Source organism: Sorex fumeus, unplaced genomic scaffold (assembly GCF_029834395.1).
Source record: "Sorex fumeus unplaced genomic scaffold, SorFum_2.1 ptg000122l, whole genome shotgun sequence".
Lineage (NCBI taxonomy): Eukaryota > Metazoa > Chordata > Mammalia > Eulipotyphla > Soricidae > Sorex > Sorex fumeus.
Genome location: NW_026606179.1, coordinates 30327903 through 30348811, shown reverse-complemented (window position 1 = coordinate 30348811; position 20909 = coordinate 30327903). Strand labels below are relative to the sequence as shown.

At 39.4% G+C, this 20909-nt stretch overlaps 1 protein-coding gene across 1 annotated transcript in view; it reads right to left on the bottom strand.

Annotated features, from left to right (window-relative positions):
* LONP2 (lon peptidase 2, peroxisomal) overlaps nt 1–20909 on the bottom strand; it is a 98549-nt gene that overhangs the window by 33907 nt on the left and 43733 nt on the right. The window contains exons 9-11 of the mRNA XM_056136585.1: nt 12113–12263; nt 9271–9397; nt 4217–4350 (exon numbers count right to left, since the gene is read on the bottom strand). Of these exons, the coding sequence (XP_055992560.1) occupies nt 4217–4350; nt 9271–9397; nt 12113–12263 (412 nt within the window). The remainder of the gene's footprint in view (nt 1–4216; nt 4351–9270; nt 9398–12112; nt 12264–20909) is intronic.

The window sequence follows — 20909 nt, the reverse complement described above, 5'->3', positions numbered from 1 at the left end:
TTGTCATACCTGCTGTTCTACTGCTCTGACACCTAGCTACATACTTTGATCTTTCAACACAACTAATATCCCAGAAAGGAAAAGCGTAATTCAAAAGACACTATTAACATCCATAAAAATAGTAGTGCTTATAATAATAACTCTCATGCTTTTAATTAAGTAACTGAAGCCATAAATATTCCTCCCTTCACATGTATCAACTATAGATCTCCTGCCTTTTGAACTGAATTATTTGTCCTGTTTAACTCAGTTAAGATGCTACAAACACAAAGATAGTTATTCAGAGGCCAGTGTTTCTGGGCTGTTCCAGAGAGTTTTGTTCAATACTGTAGAGGTTTCTGCCTATTTTGACGCTTGAGGCCTGAAATTACTTTTCTTCCTGGCAACAACTTTATGTCCAACAATATTTTTAACATTCAGAATAACTCCCTCACCACATTACTTAAAATTTCTACAACTGTCTTATTTTTATACTCTAATTTTAAATAATTTATTGCTTAATATGTTACAGACAAACTTTCAGTTGCTAAACAAGCATCATGTGAATTGCCTAGGATGAATACTTAACACAGACATTTTGGTAATAAGTTTACTTTTGTCTTGGTTAAGGTCATAAATACCAATTCAGGATACCTTATAAATTATCTGAAGCAGAGTCATTTATAGTACCTTGAAAATGTTTTACAGTATTGACCAATGTAGAATTTTAATTCTTCTAATGAGTGACAATAAAATGTCAATAAAAGTGAAATCATTCTTAAAAGACCAGTATTAATCCAGACTTTTCACCTGTATTTATCAGGTAATCTGCTTGACTATGCTATCATTTAAAATCTGAGTTGTGAATCATAAATTTAAAAAAGCAAATGTTGGGTGCCAGAGCCACAGAACAATGTGAAGGGCGCTTGCCTTGCATGCAGCCACCTAGTTCAGTCCTGGCATCTCATATGGTCCCCTGGGTCTCACCAGGGGTGATCCTTGAATACAGAGCCAGGGGTAAGTCCTGAGCCTTGCTGAATGTGACACTCCCTATCCTCCCCTCTCCCTGCTGCATATACACACAAAGTCAACATTACCATAAAAAACTGTTTTCACATAGTTCACAATCTGTAAAACTTCTTGAATATTTCTGAAGTGTGTGTGTGTGTGTGTGTGTGTGTGTGTGTGTGTGTGTGTGTGCGCGTGTTTTCATTGACATCATTGGCTTTACCATTCATGGGATTTTAGGGGTTTAGGTTCACACCTCCTACATGTATGACCATTCTCTGGGGTTTTTTTGGGGGGGGAGGATGGTTTGAAATTATCTTTCTTTTTCTTTTCTTTTTTCTTTTTAATTTTTATTAGTGAAACACCATGAGGTACTTTTGTAGACTTACAAATTTTTGTGCTTGGGTTTCAATTATACAATGTTCAAGTACCCATCCATCCACCAGGGCCCATTTTCCACCACCACTGATCCCAGTATCCCTCCCACCTTCCTTCCCCCCCATCCCACCCTGCCTCTGTGGCAGGGCATTTCCTTTTGTTCTTTCTCTCCTTTTGGGTGCTGTGGTTTGCAAAAGAGGCATTGAGTGGCAATCATGTTCAGTCTATAGTCTACTTTCAGCATGCATCTCCCATCCTGGGAGGATCTTCTCAATACCCTTTATTTGGTGCTCCCTTCTCTATCTGAGCTGCCTTTACCCCTAGAGTGTGTGGCTGGCCTCCAAGCCATGGAATAAACCTCCTGGTATTTATCTTGGCTATTCCTGGGTGTTAGTCTCCCAGGAAATCTTGCTACTTTATGTTCCCCAGATGAATGCAATCTTTCTATGTCTGTCCCCCTCTTTCTGACTCATTTCGCTTAGCATAATACTTTTGGTGTAGTTAGATTAATTTTCAATATTTGGGGGTGAGGGGAGATTTGCCACAGCCAGTGGTGCTCAGGGCTCAAGGTCGAGGTGCTGGAATAGAACCTGAGTCAGCAGTGTGCAGGACAAATGCCCTATCCACTGTATTATCACCCTAGTCCCTAGTTTTTAATACTTTTTAAAGAAATGTTTTTTGGGGGACTGCACACAACAGGATATACTGCTGTTTTGGAACAGAGATTACACCTGATGGTGCTAGGAAGGATCATGTATGTGTGGGAAATTCAACTGGGGATCTGCTATATGCCAGATAAGTGCCTTACCCCCTTTACTATCTCTCAGGTCCCATTTGGGTCATCTTTAAAATGATCATCAGATATTAGAAATATGGTAGTGGATATACACACACATATGTATATACATATATATAAAGCAATGTTTAACTATGCCAGGTTTCCTTTCACAGTAAATCCCTCTGAATATATTGCTGCAAATTCGAAAACATTATCAACTAAATTCCAAGCACAATTTTTGAAATGTGATTAAATAAATGTTTACTTCTGGCTTTCTATTGTATCACATGATAAAAACAAGAAGACACAGACTGGATTTGCTGTTCAGAGCCAAAGCACAAAAGGAGTGTTGTTAAGAATACAAAGGAAATTCAAGAGGCTCTATGCCTTAAACTTAAAAGGGGAAAAACCTCTTAATTCTCCATTGTTACTGTGAGCTTCCCCAAAAGTTCCATTATTTATTAATTCATCTGTTGCTCTTTGGGCGACACTCAGCAATGCTCAGGGCTTACTCCTGGCCCTGTACTCAAGAATCATTCCTGGCAGTACTCAGGAGTGTGGTGCTAGGGATAAAACCTGAGTTGACCACATGCAAGGCAAGTGACATATCTGCTGCACTATTTCTCTGACCCCCCAAATTCCATTCCTTGTAAGTTATCACTCCCTAGAGCAAATATAAAAAATTAAGATTCTTAAATACAGTGATCTGAAAACGTTTTTTTTTTTAATCTTTAAACTTTCTTTCCAAAATCCCATCGGATGACAAAATTAGAAGATAAATTAAGTGTAGTTTGGGATGTAGCTCAATGGTTAAAGCACATGCCTAATAAGATCTTGGTTTGGCTCCTGGCTCTGCAAATATAAAAAAGAATAAACCCACACGAACAAAGAATAATAAAGAATACAACAGCTGGTAAGAGATGGTGACATCATTTTAGAAAACAGAGTGTACAGACATGGAGCAACAAACACTTTGTATGCTAATATCTATGGGGACAGTTGGGTAATCTATAAATTATGTAAAGTTGCAGGAATCCAAAATACTCTGGAAGTAGAGGAGTGGGTCTAAACACAAAGAACTGTAAAGTCTACATAAGAAGCAATTAAAGCTTAAGGTTCAGACCCCCTTGCTCTATGTAATTAGGGCACTAACACTCTTCAATTCAACAGATCATGGAAAATTTCCTCTCTGGAGAAAATGCACAGTGAACAAGGTGTAGGTGTGAAGCATGATACAGAAAATGAAGGATACTGTGGAAGTCTACTCTTTTAGTGGTTCTCATCACATGCATAGTACTTTGAAACTGAAGGGAAAAAAGCATCTGTTCCAGTAAGGCTATCACAAATTATGATTCTTTAATCACATTTACCAAACTCTTTCCTATTAAGAGTTACAGAAATGATAGCGATATAATAAATCTCCTTACTATGAAATAAATCTTCATTTTCTTACCTCTGAAGCCACACTTGTTTACTTTTGGTGTTTTGGCTACACCCAGCAGTGCTCAGAGGCAACTGGCAGTGGGGGACATCATAAATAAGTGGTAGGAGTTTGAACTGGGGTTGACGGGATGCAAGGCTAGTTCCTTAGTCCCTATACCATCTTCTCTGGCCCCGAAGTCATGTTTTTTAAAGCAAGTTTATTAAATGCGGACTGGAAAAGTCATTTTATTAATTCTAATCATGGAATCCTCATCCATTTCTTCTTACCACCTCCACATTTTTAAAATGAAAAATAATTTCAATTTCATCTGCATATCCAAGAAAGTGTTTGCGAAACCCCAAATTTACACATGAAACTAGTTCCAAAGTACTGCACTATGATTTTAACTTATAGTGACCTTCTATGTAATAATTACTGAAAGATAGAATGCTCTTGATAAAACATATCAAACATCGGTCCACTGACTGACTCACTGGATGCAATTACCAGTGGTGCATGCTTTAGCACGTTCTATTGTTGCAAGTGCTACCCAACCCCATCCCTCCAAAATCAGATTTTCTGAGCCCTTAAACCCCCAACTACCAAGTATGAGGACACCACGTCTAGGACAGCACACCTAGGTTACTGACCTTCTCCTTCAGTCACGTCAGGACGGTCCAACTTGGCCTCTTTATGCTGTCCTTCTGCTACCTTCACAGCCACAGCTCGGCAAATGGCACCAAACTTCCGATCCAGAGACCGAACCCCCGCCTCTCTGGTATACCTGGCATCAAAGAAAAGTATTTTATTTTTAGCTAAACACTTAGCTGTCAAAATACATGTGATTAATACTTATAATAAACAATAAAGTTCATTATCTTTTCATGAATATCAATTTCCTCACTGAAAAATCTCTAATTTATGCTATTTCTTAAACATATTACCCTATACTTAACAAATGAGTGCTTGGTTCTCCAATTTATATTGCCAATGTAAAATTGTCAGCACATGCAAGAGCACTGAAACCTAATTTTATAAGGAGTTTTCTTAAAATTGGTCAAATTAAGAAAATTCTAGGTAAATACATCATGTTTGAAATATTGCTCAAAGAGGAAAAAAAACAAAACTTCTCTGCAAATTAAAGTAATATTCTGAGACAAGAATCACATTTTCCTAGGAGCCATGCTAATTACCCCTATTCAGTGCATTTTCATTGAGGATGTCTAAAGAAAGTGCTCAGTGATTCAAGAATCGTGCTTTTGTAAAAAAGATTTTAAATGTGGGAAGGCAGAGCTGTCTTAAAAATACACACTAGACGCAAATTTCATCAGCCACTTTATATAATAAAGTCTTATCTGGCCACCCAGGTTTGGCCTGATTTGAATAAGCTGTATCAAATAGAGAATGCGATTTTATCTGAAAGAAATGAATTTTCTTACACAGTCGTAAATTTGTTATAGAGTTTAAGGATACATATTTTAAAAGTTTTCAGAAAAGACAATAAGAGTTCTTGTCTAAATACCATTTTTTTTTTATATATATGCCCCCCACCGCCCATTTTTGGGCCATACCCAGCAGTGCTCAGACATCACCCCTGGCTTTACTGGGGTGAGTGCCTATACACAGTGCCAGAAACATGCAAGGCAAGTAAGTGTCTTACCTCCTGTACTATCTTTCTGGCTCTAAATATTTTATAGGAGGACATAGGAATAATTTAATGATTTATGTGAATTTAATAAAAGAAATCGGGGGTTATATGAATAAAGTCATAGGATATAACTGCCTATCACTTCAATAAGAAAGAAAACAGGAAGGTATTTTAAAAATAAACTGGGCCAGAGAGATGAGAGCTCAAAGGGCTAATACACATGTTTTTTTGGGGGGGGGGGGGCGGGGGGAAGTAATTTGGCTGTGCTCAGGGCTTACTCCTGGCTCTCCACTCAGGAATCACTCTTGGTGATGCTCAGGGGACACTAGGGAGTACAAGGCAAGTGCTTAATTCCTACACTACCCTCAATCCTCTGGGCTGGAGTGATAGCACAGCAGGTAGGGCATTTGCCTTGCACATGGCCAACCAAGGTTCGATTCCTCCGCCCCTCTTGGAGAGCCCGGCAAGCTACTGAGAGTGTTTTGCCCACACGGCAAAGCCTGGCAAGCTACCCGTGACATATTCAATATGCCAACATAGTAACATGTGTCACAATGGAGACGTTATTGGGCCCGCTCGAGTAAATCGATGAACAACTGGAGGACAGTGACAGTGACAGTGACCCTTCATCCTCTAATGCATATGCTTTGCATGCAGGAGTACTGGGTTTGACCATGGTCTCCCAGAACACTACCAGGAGTTACTCCAGAACACCAAGCCAGGAGTAGCTGGGGCACCACTGGGTGTGGTCCAAAAGAACAACAATTATAAATCAGACATACCATCATGTGAAAACAAACAGAAAACGCTAATATAGATCCCTAGACAAGTATCTGATCAACAAAGATGAAAGGATTTGGACTAAAGATGAAAGAAAAGGGACTGAGCAAGTTTATAGAATAATCCCTGAATATGCAGAATTATTGCCAGGAAGTTCAGAATGAAGTAGAGCTGGCCAAGTATAATAAGTGGAACAACTACAAATTACACTTTTAAGAAGGATCTAGAATAATAATGGGCCAGGAAAAATATGCAGAGTATAGCATTAACAGATAACTAAAAGGAAATACATTACTAACCATTACTTCGTAATTTTTTTTTTGGCCACACCTATTAGCACTGAGGTACAAAATCGTGTTGGTAATTGAACCTGGAGTTCCTGTATGTAAAGCATGTGCTCCAGCTCTTTAAGCTATTTCCCTATTTAGTATGTTCAGTGATTTCTCCCTATTTAGTATGTTTAAACTGAAATGAGAAGACTCGCAGGATCAAATAAAAACTGACTGGTAATTTTTATAATTTTTATAACATGAAGATGACGTTGATTTTCAGAGGCCACAAAACCAATGTACTGGATGATATCAAGATAAATACATAAATGCAAACCTCTCTATTTTGCTTTAAGACATCAACTTCTAAATATAGAATGGGATAGAGCAAGCTTAGCAGAAATTCATCTGGAAAAGAACTAAAGATATAAGCTAATTGTAAGATGGACAGGTAAGAGTCTCTAAAAAAAGCTAAAGTCCGCACTTGGTGATGGTTCTAAGGGCTAGAGCATCCACTATACACGTGGGTGTCCCAGGTTCTATCTTCGGCACCAGATGAATGCTACCTGGTAATCCCAGAGACCACACCTCTGAGCATCACCAGATGCAACCCAAAACCAAAACAAAAAGCTGAAAATCTTGAAATGCAATCAAATTTTTTTTTAAAAAAGTCATCTTCTTATACCATAAACTACTTAAGAGTATATCTGAACTACAAAGTTCTACTCAGGGCATTTAATTTTATGAGGGATGGTGATATCAGAGAAATCATTTGGAAGCAAACCAATCAGGAAGGTGAAAGTCTTGGAAGTGGGTCAAGAAGAAGGTAGAGAGAATAGTAAAGTTTAAATTTTTAATTTTTTTTCTTTTTGGGTCACACCCAGAGATGCACAGGGGCTACTATTGTCTCTGCACTCAGGAGTTACTCCTGGCAGTGCTCAGGGGACCATATGGGATGCTGTGAGTGGAACCCGGGTCGGCTGCGTGCAAGGCAAATGCTCTACCCGCTGTGTTATCAATCCAGCCCCAAGAGAATAGTGAAGTTTAGATTGAAGATGAAGACATTTATGGATGTAGACAAGACAGAATTAATTAATTTATATTTTTGTTTGAGCTATCTCTGGTGCTATGTTCAGGGTTGACTCCTGGTGGGGCTCAGGTGGCGCCTGGGACTGATTTTGGGTTGGCTGTGTGGAAGCAAGTGCCCAATTTGCTATACTATTGCTCCAGCCCAAGCATCTTTTTTTTTTTTTAAATGCCAGAAGGGCTTCACAGGGAGGACTTATCTTTAAATTTCAGAATACATTTCCTTATTCTTAAAGGGCAGAATTAGAAAATTACAGGGAGGTGAATATAAAGATTATCTGTACAACAAATAACATTTACTCACCATGGAGTAGTTAGCAGTAAACACTCTAGCATTGAAAGAATTCAAGGAGACTAATTATAAGGAGGTAAGGATGTAAGGAGGTCTAGATAACTTCTAAAATGCCTTCCCCTCTTCCTGAATATAAGAGGACTATGATCATGACATACAAAAGATGAAAAACTTTGTCCTAAGCCCAGTTGGAATAGCAAATACCTGTGATATTTTTTTAAATATGAAAACTTCCCAGAGAAACTAACTAATGTATACCAGTTTTAATATCTGATGTTCTGAGTTAACATATATATATATATATATATATATATATATATATAATTATGGTATCAAAAAGAAAGTTCAAGAAGAAGTAAGGATTACTTTTCAGGGGCATTATTATTCAGATTCAGAGAAGCTAGAGTTAATTTTCTCTATCCCTCACACAGCTGGGGAAGATATCAAAAAGGTTAAATGACTTGCTGACAGTTTCCCACAAGCACTGCTATGGGTGTTATCTGGACTAATGATGTTGCTGGTTGTTGAAAGACTTTGGCATATAAATCACCTAATTTATTTCTCCTGGCATTATCCACATAGTAAATCACAACTCAAGAACAGGAACTCCCAGTTCAGATTTAGTTTTACTGTTTGGGATATAAATTTAAGTAGGCTTCCTTCTGTAAGAAGGGCTGATTTGGATCAGAATGCTGTCGACTGGCCAAACTCAAAAGTGGAAGTCCTAAATAAGAAAGATCCCTTCTCTTAAAATACAGCAGTCACTGGGCAAGGGTTGCATGAAGAGCACTTGGCAGCCTGAAACAAACTGCCAGATGATGCAACGGATCTGTAATACTGAGTCAGAAAAACTGTGAGAGGTTATTGTAGATATAAATTCTCAACAGGGTATATTTTCCATTCAATCATGTGATCTATAAATTAGACTTGAGCAAACTTGACTCAAATCATTTATGTACTGCCTGACAGTACATAAGGCTCAGGTATTTAGTAGTTGATTTGGAAAAGGACTATTCTTGTTGTTCCAGTATTAATTCTGATTTACAGTCCTTAGAAAGGATTTTCAAAGTCTCTTAAAGGAGCCAGAGCTATAGAAGAGTGGTTAGGGTGTTTGCCTGGCAGGCTGTGGTTAGGGTGTTTGCCTGGCAGGCTGCTCACCCAGATTCAATTCCCAACACCCCAAAAGGTCACCCGAGTCCTGACATTTGTGAGCCAGAAATAAGCCTTTGAGCCCCACCAGATGTGGCCCCAAAACCAAAAAACATCTCTCAAAGAGAAAAATCTGAGAAACAGAAAACAGATACCGGAAAGTAACATCTCACTTCTTAAAGAGATTGACAACTTTCAAAATCTTGGTCACAGAAGGTATCTTAGTATTTTCCATACTTTTATTTTAAATGTATCAACTTACTCTCTTCCTTCTGCCCCTGCTAAGTCACAATTCTCATTCAACTAAAAGTCCTTAGTGACAAAAATATTCTACATGTCTTTAATCTATAAACTGATGCCAATAGTTATGAAAATGGCTGCTGGGAGTATGTTAGAGAGAAATGGGTGTTACAGGTGGCCAGCAGAGTCACCTCCTTTCCTGGCTTGAGCATGCATGGAGCCTCAAGACAGCAGACTGACCTGGTGATGATGTCGAGAGTAGTGGCCTGAGGAATCTGGATCTGCTGAGGAGTCAGCCCATGTTGCTCCAGTTGCTTTGGGATCAGGTGCCGGTGGGCGATCTCTACCTTCTCTTCTTGTGTATACCCTGGAGTTGAAGTTAGCATGTTTTGTAATCATTCGCAGGGGTTTCTGTTATTTTAAACTGCTATTTTTTTTTAAAGACTTAGATATAGATTAAATGGATCATGAAATTAGAATAAATTTTAGCATTACTTCAATTTAGATTATAAGCAGAATTTAGATGATAAGCAGAATTATAATTAACTTCTAATCAGTAATTGTTAGCATTTGCAAAGTTTCCACAAACAAGTAAATACTTTTATAAGCATTGTCTTTAAAAGATTTTTGATAGATACAGTGTAGCACTGTCCTCCGGTTGCTCAAGCGGGCCGTCTCCATTTCGAGACTTGTTACTGTGTTTGGCATATCAAATACATCACGGGGAGCTTGCCAGCCTTTGCCGTGCAGGTGAGATACTCTCGGTAGCTTGCCGGGCTCTCCAAGAGGAGCGGAGGAATTGAACCTGGGTCGGCCTGATCGGCTGCGTGCAAGGCAAGCGCCCTACCCACTGTGCTGTCGCTCCAGCCCTTGATAGATGCATCTCTCAAAAAAAAGTCCTCAAAGATCCTTAACTCAAATATTCTGAAATTTTATTATTTAATAGGAAAATACATTTCTTTAGGGATAATATGTTAAAGGGATAATGTATTTGAAGGGCTGGAGTGATAGCACAGTGGGTAGGGCATTTGCCTTGCACGCAGCCAGCCTGCCCAAGCCGGGTTTGATTCCTCCGCCCCTCTTGGAGAGCCCAGCAAGCTACCGAGAGTATCTCGCCTGCATGGCAAAGCCTGGCAAGCTCCCCGTGATGTATTCGATATGCCAAACACAGTAACAAGTCGTCTCAAAATGGAGACATTACTGGGCCCACTTGAGCAAATCGATGAACAACAGGAGCAAATCGATGAACAACGGGAAGACAGTGACAATATATTTGAAATAGAGGCCAGAACAATAGTACAGCATGTAAGATGCTTGCCTTGCATGCACCTGACCTGGGTTTCATCCCTGGCACCATATATATGGTCTTCCTGAGCCCCATTAAAAGCAATCCCTGAGTGCAGAGCCGTGAGTACTAACAAGTACAATGCAAAAACCAAATATATATATACATATATATATTTGGTTTATTATTTATTATTATTAATAAAGAGAAGAAGACTTCTTCGTTAAGACCCTGAATGAACTGTTTGATGCTCTTCGTGTTCCTGGAGCGAGCAGACGCCATTGGGCTGCACTAGCATGAAACAGGGACGAATGGAGACATTACTGGAGCCCACTCGAGCAAATTGATGAAAAATGGAAGGATAGTGACAGTGACTAATTATTATTTATTATTCGGAGGTGCTATGGGTTGACTCCTGGTTCTCAGGAGTCACTGCTGGCTGGGCATATGGGTTGCCGGGGATCAAACTTGTTCTGGCCATGTGTAAGGCAAGTACCTGCAGTACTCTCTCTCAAGCCCCCATCTCCTATCTTTTGAAAGTCTGCTTTAAGCCACTTCACTACACCAACCAGCATTCGTATCTGTTTTCACGCACTGAAAGGAAAAAAATGACAAAGCATTTTCACTTGTATGCCCAAACAAGCAAAAACGGCACTGTGCTTGCTGAGTCATTCTGGAGGCAGAATGTACCCAGAACGAGGAGGAGTGGCACCACCAAGCTTCTTCTCTAAGAACAACTGGAAACAGATTGTGTATTGATCGTGCTCCTTTTTTTAGGTTTCTAGGTTATTTGGTAGGTTATATTTGGGTAGGCAATTTTGGATCTGGTAATGCGAAACATCTGCTGTTCGGTATAAATTAAGGGTGATTGATTCTTCATTTATTGTCATTTTGATTCCCCACAAGTTTTATAGGAATGTTCTACTTTTGCAGAGCAAGAGCAACCAGTGGTCATCACTGTTTTGATGAAAACAAAGTGCTGAAAACAGGTAAAAGAACAAACATGATAACCTCTCAGTACCTGTCTTGCAAAACATAATGCCCCAAAGGGGAGAGAGACAGACACACAGAGAGAGAGAGAGAGAGAGAGAGAGATAGAGAGAGAGAGAGAGAGAGAGACAGACAGAGACAGAGACAGAGACACACACAGGGAGAGAGACAGAGAGAGGGAGGTGAGGGTAGGGGGTGGGAAGAGAGAGACAGAGACAAAGACAGAGAGAAGGAAAGCTCCTGCCATAGACACAGGCTACGGGGAGGGTGGCGGGAGGGAAACGGGACATTGCTGGTGGGAAATGTGCAGTGGTGGAGGGATGGGTATTAGAACACTACATGACTGAAACCCGACCATGATCAGCTTTGTAACTCTGTATCTCACGGTGACTCAAAAGTAAAAAATAAAATAATAAAAAATAATAAAGCAAAATTCTTGTTATTCTAGACTTTGAATCTATTACAAAGATTGATTGATAAATGACTCAGGATTTCTGAAAAGTCTGTCATTGAAAATCAACTCTGTATTCTAAACTACAGTTTGAACAATTTTATTTTTTAAATTCAGTATTTATTTTATTTTTTGGTCTTTGGGCCACACTTGGCAGTGCTCAGGGCTCACTCCTGGCTCTGCTGTCAGGAATCACTCCTGGTGGGGTATGTGAGGAGCCAGGGCTTGAACCCCGGTAGGCTGCATGCAAGGCAAGCACCCTTCCTGCTGTACTATTTCTCTGGCTCTAGTTGGAACAATTTTAAAGGGTCATACTTGAAAACGTAAAAAAATGATTTCATTTATGAATAAAGTACCTGGCACCTGAATGATTTCCATTCTATCCAGCAAGGCAGGTGGGATAGTAGCAGTGGTGTTGGCAGTAGCTATAAAAAGAACCTGGGAAAGGTCGAAGGCCACATTCAGATAATGATCTGTGAAGTTATGGTTTTGCTCAGGATCCAACACCTATGGGAGAATAAACAATAAAACATTTAAACAAATTCAGTAGTTACAACAGAAGTTTTCTATAATAAACACACTGGAATATTTGCAAGGGTAATACAGTTAGTCTAGGAAACAGGGAGCTAACACTAAAAACTGAGCATCAGACTTAGCATTCCACACATTCTCAATAATAATAAAAATTTTAAAAAGGTGTTCAACATCCAAGTATTGGAAACATGAAAGCACAAAAATTACCCGTTTAAGCTTTGTTCTTGAAATTTAATTATTAATGAATGACTCCTTAGATAAGTTATTAATGCCAGAAATAAGTTACCAATCCTGCAGAACCAGTCCCCCTCTTCATAACATACCCTGTTTTACCTGCTGTGGGACTATAATTTGTCTACTTAAAAATTCTTTGATTACAGGTGAAATGGCGGGGGGGGTGGTAATAATACAGTAGGTAGGGTGCTTGCTTGCATAAGGCAGACCCAGGCTTGATTCCTGGCACTCCATATGGTCCCCTGAGCCCTGCCAGGAGTGATCTCTGAGTTCAGGCAGAGCCAGGAGTAAGCCCTGAGCACTACTGGGTGTGGCCCCAAAACAAACTAAAAAACACCCCCAAAATGAAACCAACAAAAACAGGTGAAACAATAATTAGTATATTCCTCCTCAAATATTATTAATAAATCTGGTATAAATTAACTAAAAGGAGAATTCCCAATAGGAGGAATCTAGTAAAACTTATAAGAAGAAAAATTAATAATACTTGAAAATTTAAAAATTAATACTTTAAAAGTTATGATGAACTAAGGAGGTAAAGGTAAAAGGTAAAGGCCCTCCCGTTGATTGCTCGAGCGGGCCCAGTAACGTCTCCATTGGAGACTTTGTTGTTACTGTGTCTGGCATATCGAATACTCTCGGTAGCTTGACGGGCTCTCCGAGAAGGGCGGAGGAATCGAACTCGGGTCGGCCATGTTGGCCGCTTGTAAGGCGAACGCCCTACCGCTGTGCAAGGAGAGTAATCTCAAAGTGAAAGTGGAAAAATAGGGGCTGGAGCTATAGCACAGTGGGTAGGATGTTTGCCTTGCACGCGGCCGACCCGGGTTCGATTCCCAGCATCCCATATGGTCCCCTGAGCACCAACAGGAGTAATTCCTGAGTGCAGAGCCAGATTAACCCCTGTGCATCGCCAGGTATGACCCGACCCCCCCCCAAAAAAAAAGAAAATGGAAAAACAGATAATTTTCCAATTAAAATTCTTAAAACATTGGATGATTTCATATTAAAGAGGTTATCTATATTTTCTTCTGATGACTGTCAAAGGCATTGTAGGCACTCATGGGGGAGCACAGCACAGGGATAAAGAAAGTACCAAGTATCTACGGCATGTTCTATACCTTTAACCTGTTACTAAATTCATTGGCACTAGTTTACTACAGATACCAACATGTTCAATATTCATATTCAAAAAGAAAGTAAAAGTGCTTCATAACAATTTTACTTTATAACCAGGTTTTCCTTGCTTCTGATTTTTTTATTCTCATGTTTATTTCCCAAGATTAAAATTAACATTACAAAGATAATTAAGTTCAGTGCAGAACTGAGTAAAGTCATCACCTACCAATTATCAGAAAATTGTTAATTCACGTGCAGATAATTCATTATCTAGTTTAAGAACCCATTCTTTACAATTTGATTAAATTTAATACATGTATGTTGGGTATGCTTTAGAAATAACTGTCAGACTTGACTTTTCCCCTTAAACTGTCAAAACACGGGGCTGGAGCAATAGCACAGCAGGTAGGGCGTTTGCCTTGCATGCGGCCAACCCAGGTTCAATTCCCAGCATCCCATATGGTCCCGCAAGCACTGCCAGGAGTGATTCCTGAGTGCAGAGCCAGGAGTAACCCCTGAGCATCGGCTGGGTGTGATCCAAAAAGCATAAACAAAAAACAAAACAAAAAAGTCAAAACACTAGGGTTTTAAAAGAAGTATATAAATTTGTAAATCTATGCTTCTGACCTGGGCTGGAGTGATAGCACAGGTAGGGTGTTTGCCTTGCACATGACCGACCCAGGTTTGATTCCTTTATCCCTCTCGGATAGCCCAGCAAGCTACTGAGAGTATCCCGCCTGCATGGCAGAGCCTGGCAAACTACTCATGACATATTCGATATGTCAAACACAGTAACAACAAGTCTCACAATGGAGACGTTACTGGTGCCTGCTCAAGCAAATCGATGAATAATGGGAGGACAGTGCTACAGTGCTTATTATTTTCAAAATTTTAGGCACTGTGATTTATAATACTGTTAATGATACTTTAATGTATACAATGTTCCAACAACACATTCTCCACCAGAGCTCCCCCGGCTTCTGCCTTCCCCCCCCCACCCCCCCAATGAGGTCTTATGCATTCATTACAGGGCTGGGGAGATTGTTCAAAGGCCCTGAGGTCTTATGCATTCATTACAGGGCTGGGGAGATTGTTCAAAGGCCCTGGTTTGATCCCTGGTACCACCGTTCCCTGAGCACTTCCAGGAGTGCTCTTAGTACCACTGGGCATGACCCTCCCTCCCCACCAAATAAAGTGCATTACAGACATCGAGGTTACAAACAGACAAATTTAGTGATAACCAACTTGCTTGTTTCTATCTTCTATTTAGGAAAACACAAAAAGATTATGAGCAGAGCTTCGTGTCATCAGAAATAATGATCTGCTGGAAAATAACTTAGTTATGACTACTGAGATCAAATCTTATATTAGTGAGCCCTTACAGAAGGGTGGGGAATGTCTAACTGCAGGCCACAAAAGGCCCATGAATCATGAAGCCTGGCTCTGGTATGTGACAGGATGTGTACATGTGCTTCTTACTGGCAGCCCACAGCCTCTCTGCTTTGCAATGCACTGACCTGTGAATGATAATATAAATACTCCAATAAACACTCCTTGGTGGCATAAGTTTCACCACCCCCCACCCCTGCCCTCAATGACTAAAAACTATCTCTAAGAAATTTTCAGCCTGAGCTTTTTACCCAAACTTTATAGAGCCAGGACTTTTATACCCACACAAGCATTACACTGGTTTCCTTCTCTCTTCTCAGTTGAAAGATCAGTCTTTGTACATTAATCTCAACACTATAAATTCCTACCTATAATACAGTAGGACTGAAAAAGGAAATAGCTGTGATATGATACTTTATCCTTATGTACATGAAGTGAGAGGTGAAATACATTATATAGAAATGGAATGCAGGCTGACAATTGTTCTTCAATAATTTCTGGCAAATGAAGAACTACAGATATTTGTAGGCAATCTAAAGAATATGTGGTAGTACGGTTCTTTTTTTTAAAAAAGTCTGTATCTTTGGGGGGCTGGAGTGATAGTACAGTGGGTAGAGGGCTTGCCTCGCACGTGGCTGATCTGGGTAAAATCTCTAGCATCCCATATGACCCCCCTATTCCCCCAGGAGTAATTCCTGAGTAGAAAGCCAGGAGTAACCCGTGAGCATTGTCAGGTGTGACCCTAAAAAAAGTGTCAAAAAATCCAGCAACACCACTTTTGGGGGCCGAGGGCAGTGATCAGGGTTTACTCCTGGTTCTGTGCCCAGGGATCACTCCTAGCAAGGCTCAGGGCACCATATATGTTCAGGGACTGAACTCAGGATGGCCAACAGCCACTGAGACAACTGATAAAGAAGTTGTGGTACACTGTTCAACTATGAAAAAGAAAAAAGGAAAAAAGAAATGAGGCTGGAAACAGTACAAGTGCTATGGTGTTTGCCTGACATGCAGCCAAGCCCAGTTTGATCCCCAGCACCACATATGGGCCCCGGAGCACTCTTGGAGCACAGAGGCAAAGCAGCCCCTGACACTACTGGTTGTGGCCCAAATTCTTCCCTCCCATACATAAAAAAAGATGAAAGCCTTTTGTGACAACATGGAGAGAGCTTGAGGTGATTAAGTCAAAGGCATATTTGAACTATAACCAAAGTAACCTAAAGGCAACCAAAAAAGTCTCAGTCTCTGTGAAAGTAGTGACCAGAGGAAAAAGGGGAGGAGGGAGGAAAGGGGTGAGGGGCTAAATCTGACAGCAGGATTAGCACTAAAGCTTGGGGGGTAGGTATGGTGAGGTATATAAACATAAGAAGTGCACAGCTCTAATTCTGAAATTCAATACTGGAAAGCAGTGGTAAATGAATAAAATACTACTTTAGAAACCTATATTATTATATAAGTTCATAAATTTTGCTCAAGTAGTAAGAGTTTGCAGGTGTGAGGCTCTGGGTTTGATCCCTCCACCCAATGCAGCAAACTCCCCTCCAACATACAAAACACACATACACTGGCTAGGTGGTTCTCACAATAAAAACCAATTTTTTTTTATAAATTTTATTTGTTTTAAACAATCAACTTTGATTTTCTATTAAGTCCTTCAGGCAGTTATGGGTTGAATCTAAACAGTTCCACACTCCATAATGTGGAAGAGACAGGCATGAAATATATATAGAGAGAGACTACAATCAGACTTTGAATTTTTTATTTTATTTTTTTTTTTATATTTTTATTAGTGAGACATCATAAGGTACAGTTGTAGGTGTAAAAATTTTTGTGCTTGGGTTTCAATTATACAATGATCAAATACCCATCCCTCCACCAGTGCCCATTTCCCATTGACTTTGAATTTTAATAAACTATATTTATATATTTGCCTTTAATTAAAAAAATTCCTGAAATAATTTCAGCACAGAATCAAAACAATGTAGGAGAAAGTACTTTAGAACAGCAGAATAAAACATTCTTAAAATCTGCTCTTCAGTAACAAGGAGAACACTGGCAAAAATTGTCAAAACAAACTTTTTCATAATTCTAGAAGTAAATTTGAAATTACTCAGAATTTTGGCAAATTTGCCAGCTCTGTGGCATTTTAACTTGCTTTACTACCATTCCATGCTCCCAGGTTTAATGTTTCCCTGAAAACCAATATGCTCATTATAACCACAGTTGCTATAAAAACCAGTAGCCTAGAAACTACTGTAGAGGGTAGACTAGGAATAAAGTTTCCCAAAGGTCCCATTCCCAGGGTAGTATCACTCTATCACTCATCTGACATTACCTTAGAAAAGCTCTATCCTCAGAAATTATCTTTATTTTTACATTTAACAGAAATTTTAGGCACCATGATTTATAATACCGGTAGAGTTTTGTGCAAAATATATTCCAACACCACATCCTCCACCAGCATCAGTTTCTCTCTGCCCTCACACCCATCCCTTTTCCCCCTACTGTTATAGCTTCCTGTTGAAGGCCAGTTCTCAGTTTCTGTTGCCTTTGGGTATTTGTTGTTTCTTTACTAAGTTACTTTACATACCACATATGAGGGAAATAATTTTTTAAAATCTACCCCTCTCTTTCTGACTAACCTCATTCAGCATGATACTCTCCAGATCCAATCACACAATTTCAAGTTGCATGACTTTGTTTTTCTTTATAGCTGAGCCGTACTCCATTGTGTATTGATGACCAGATCCCGAAGAGTGGGAGAAAGTAACCGCTCACCACTCATCGGACAAAGGGTTAATATCTTAGATATATAAAGGTACTGGTAGAATTTTATAAGGAAAAAACAACCTCATTAAAAAAAATGAGGAGAGGAGATGGAGAGAAACTCCCTCAAAGAAGAGATATAGATAGCCAAACTACATATGAAAACATTGCCATCAGGGAAATGAAAATCCAAACAACTAGGAGATGTCATCTCACACCAGTGAGACTGGCACATATCACAAAGAATAGAAGGAAAAAAATCCCCAAGAAGAGTGTTTGTGGAGATGAAAACACTGACTCTGGGAAAAGGGAACTGCCAGTAGGAATGTATAGTGGTTCAGCCTTTCTTGGGAAAATAGTATGAACACTTTTCAAAGAACTAGGAATTGATTCCCTGTATGAACTAGCAATTCACTTCTTGGTATTTATCACAAGAGGCAAAAACTCTTCAGAAAAGATACTTGCGCTCCTGTGTTCATTGCAGCACTATTCACAATAGCCCAAACCTGGAAATAACCCAAATGTCAAAGAACAAATGATTGGATAAAGAAACTGTGATACATATACACAGTGGAATACTACTTGGCTGTAATAAATAAATAAATAAATAAATAAATAAATAAAAAGTTTAATCAAAATGGATAAAGACCAGACCGGAACACTTAAATTATATTAAGGACAACATTGGCAGAACCCTTCATGACAATGACTCTGGAGGTGTCTTCAATGACTTAATGCTAGTGGACAAACAAAATAGAAGCAAAGATAAACAACTGGCAGTACATCAAACTCAGGGTTTATCTTTATTTGATTTTGATCTAACTCAGAGAACACTGTGTAAAGAACCATAACAACTGTCTAAAACAACCAATGGCAACTATTTAACATTGAAGTTGCCCAAGGCACACTGGTTGGGCCTAACAACAAGTCAGTCAAAAAATTTAAAAGACAAAAACTGGAGGAATATAATATTGAAGAAGAAATGGGGGTGTTTCAAAAAGCTCTAAAACATTCCTGGGAATTAAAAAAGCCATATGAAGAAAGGTCTCCCATACCCCCTCTCCCAGCCCCCCAAGAACTTACTTTGATTAGTGGGAGGTGGAGGGGGCTTTGGGGTTGTGAGGCAGCGGCTATTCCATATAAATTTTAACAGTAGTTATGTAGTGTATTCCATTAATTGATTTGTATATCTAAATCATCCTTGACTCCTACTACTGTTGGTTCATCGATTTGCTCGAGTGGGCCCAGTAACATCTTCATTTTGAGACTTGCTGTTACTGTGTTTGGCACATTGAATACATCACAGGTAGCTTGCCAGCCTTTGCTGTGCGGGCAAGATACTCTCGGTAGCTTGCCGGGCTCTCTGAAAAGGGCAGAGAAAATGAACTTGGCTCGGCCAGGCTGGCTGCGTGCAAGACAAACGCCCTACCACTGTGCTATCACTCCAGCCCGTCTAATAATAAATATATCAAAAAGATCATACACTTGATCTAGTAGGAGTCAAAGATGATTTATATATACAAATCAATTAATGGAATACACTACATCACTACAAGGAAAAATAGAAATCATAAAATCGTAGATGCAGAGAAAGCATTTGAGAAGATCCAACGCCCTTCATTAGAAAATCACTCACAATAATGGGGTTAATGCAACGTTCCTCGACATAGTTAAAGTCATACATCACAAGCTCAAAGCAAACGTCATACTTAGTTGTGGAAAACTGAAAGCTTTCCCTCTAAGATCAGGCAAAAAACAAGACTGCCTACTCTCACCATTATTATTCAAAGTACTGAAAGTTCTTATAAGAGCAATTAGGCAAGAAAGATATATATTAAGGGTATCCATATTGGGAAAGAAGAAATCAAACTCTCACTTTTTGCAAATGACATAATACTATCTAGAAAAATATCTAGAAAATCCTACTAGAAACAATAGACTTGTAAAGTGACAAGCTACAAAAATCAGTGCAAGAAAATCCATGGTTTTTCTATAATTAAATAGATAAAGGTAAAAAAGGCCCTCCCGTTGATCGTCGATTTGCTTGAGCGGGCCCAGTAACGTCTCCATTGGAGACTTTGTTGTTACTGTGTCTGGCATATCGAATACTCTCGGTAGCTTGCCGGTCTCTCCGAGAGGGGCGGAGGAATCGAACTCGGGTCGGCCATGTTGGCCGCTTGTAAGGCGAACGCCCTACCCGCTGTGCTAATTAAATAGAAGAAAGAGAAAATTGAAAAGAAAAAAAACCCACAAAAATATTATTCATAACTGTGCCTCAGAAAATCAAGTACTTAGGAATTAGCTCAACAAAAGAGGTGAAAGACTTATACAAAGACAAGTAACAATCACCACAGAAAGAAATAAAAGCAGACATGAAGAAATGGAAACACATCTACTGTTTGTGCGTAATGGGAAGAATCAATATTGTCAAAATGCCTAATCTTGCCCAAAGCATATACAGATGAAATGCAGTCCCTATAGAAATACCCATGTTTGTTTTGGTTTCAGGACACCTCAACATTGCTCAGGGCTTACTCCTAGCTCTGAACTCTGGGAATCACTCCTGGTAGGGCTTTTGGGGACAATATGTGGTGCCAGGGATCAAAGGCAGATCAGTGGTGTGTAAGACAAGTGCTTTACCCTCTGTATTATTGCTCCAGCCCATAAATACCCATGACATTTTTTAGAAGACATAGATCAAACACTGACTATTACATGGAGTAAAAAAGCCCCTGGAGTAACCAAAATAATCTTAGGGAAGCTTCTCTTTCTTCGATTTTAAATTATACTATAAAGCTCTGGTAATTAAAACAGTGTGGAACTGGAATAAGGACAGACTCTAAGACTAATGGAATAGAATTGAGGGTCCAGAGACAGATCCTCCTGCATATAGATAATGTTCAACAAAGGTGCATAAGGTGCATGAAGTATGAAAAGCAAGGAATGCCTCTTCAACAAATAGTGCTGAGAAAACTAGTTGGTCACATCCCTAAAATGAACTCAGATCCCTTTTTAATACTATGCACAGAAGTCAAAAAGATAGCTATCAGATCTGAATCCATAAATCATACCGAGGTAAAAACAGGTAGAGCCAATTCATGACACTGAATCTAAAGG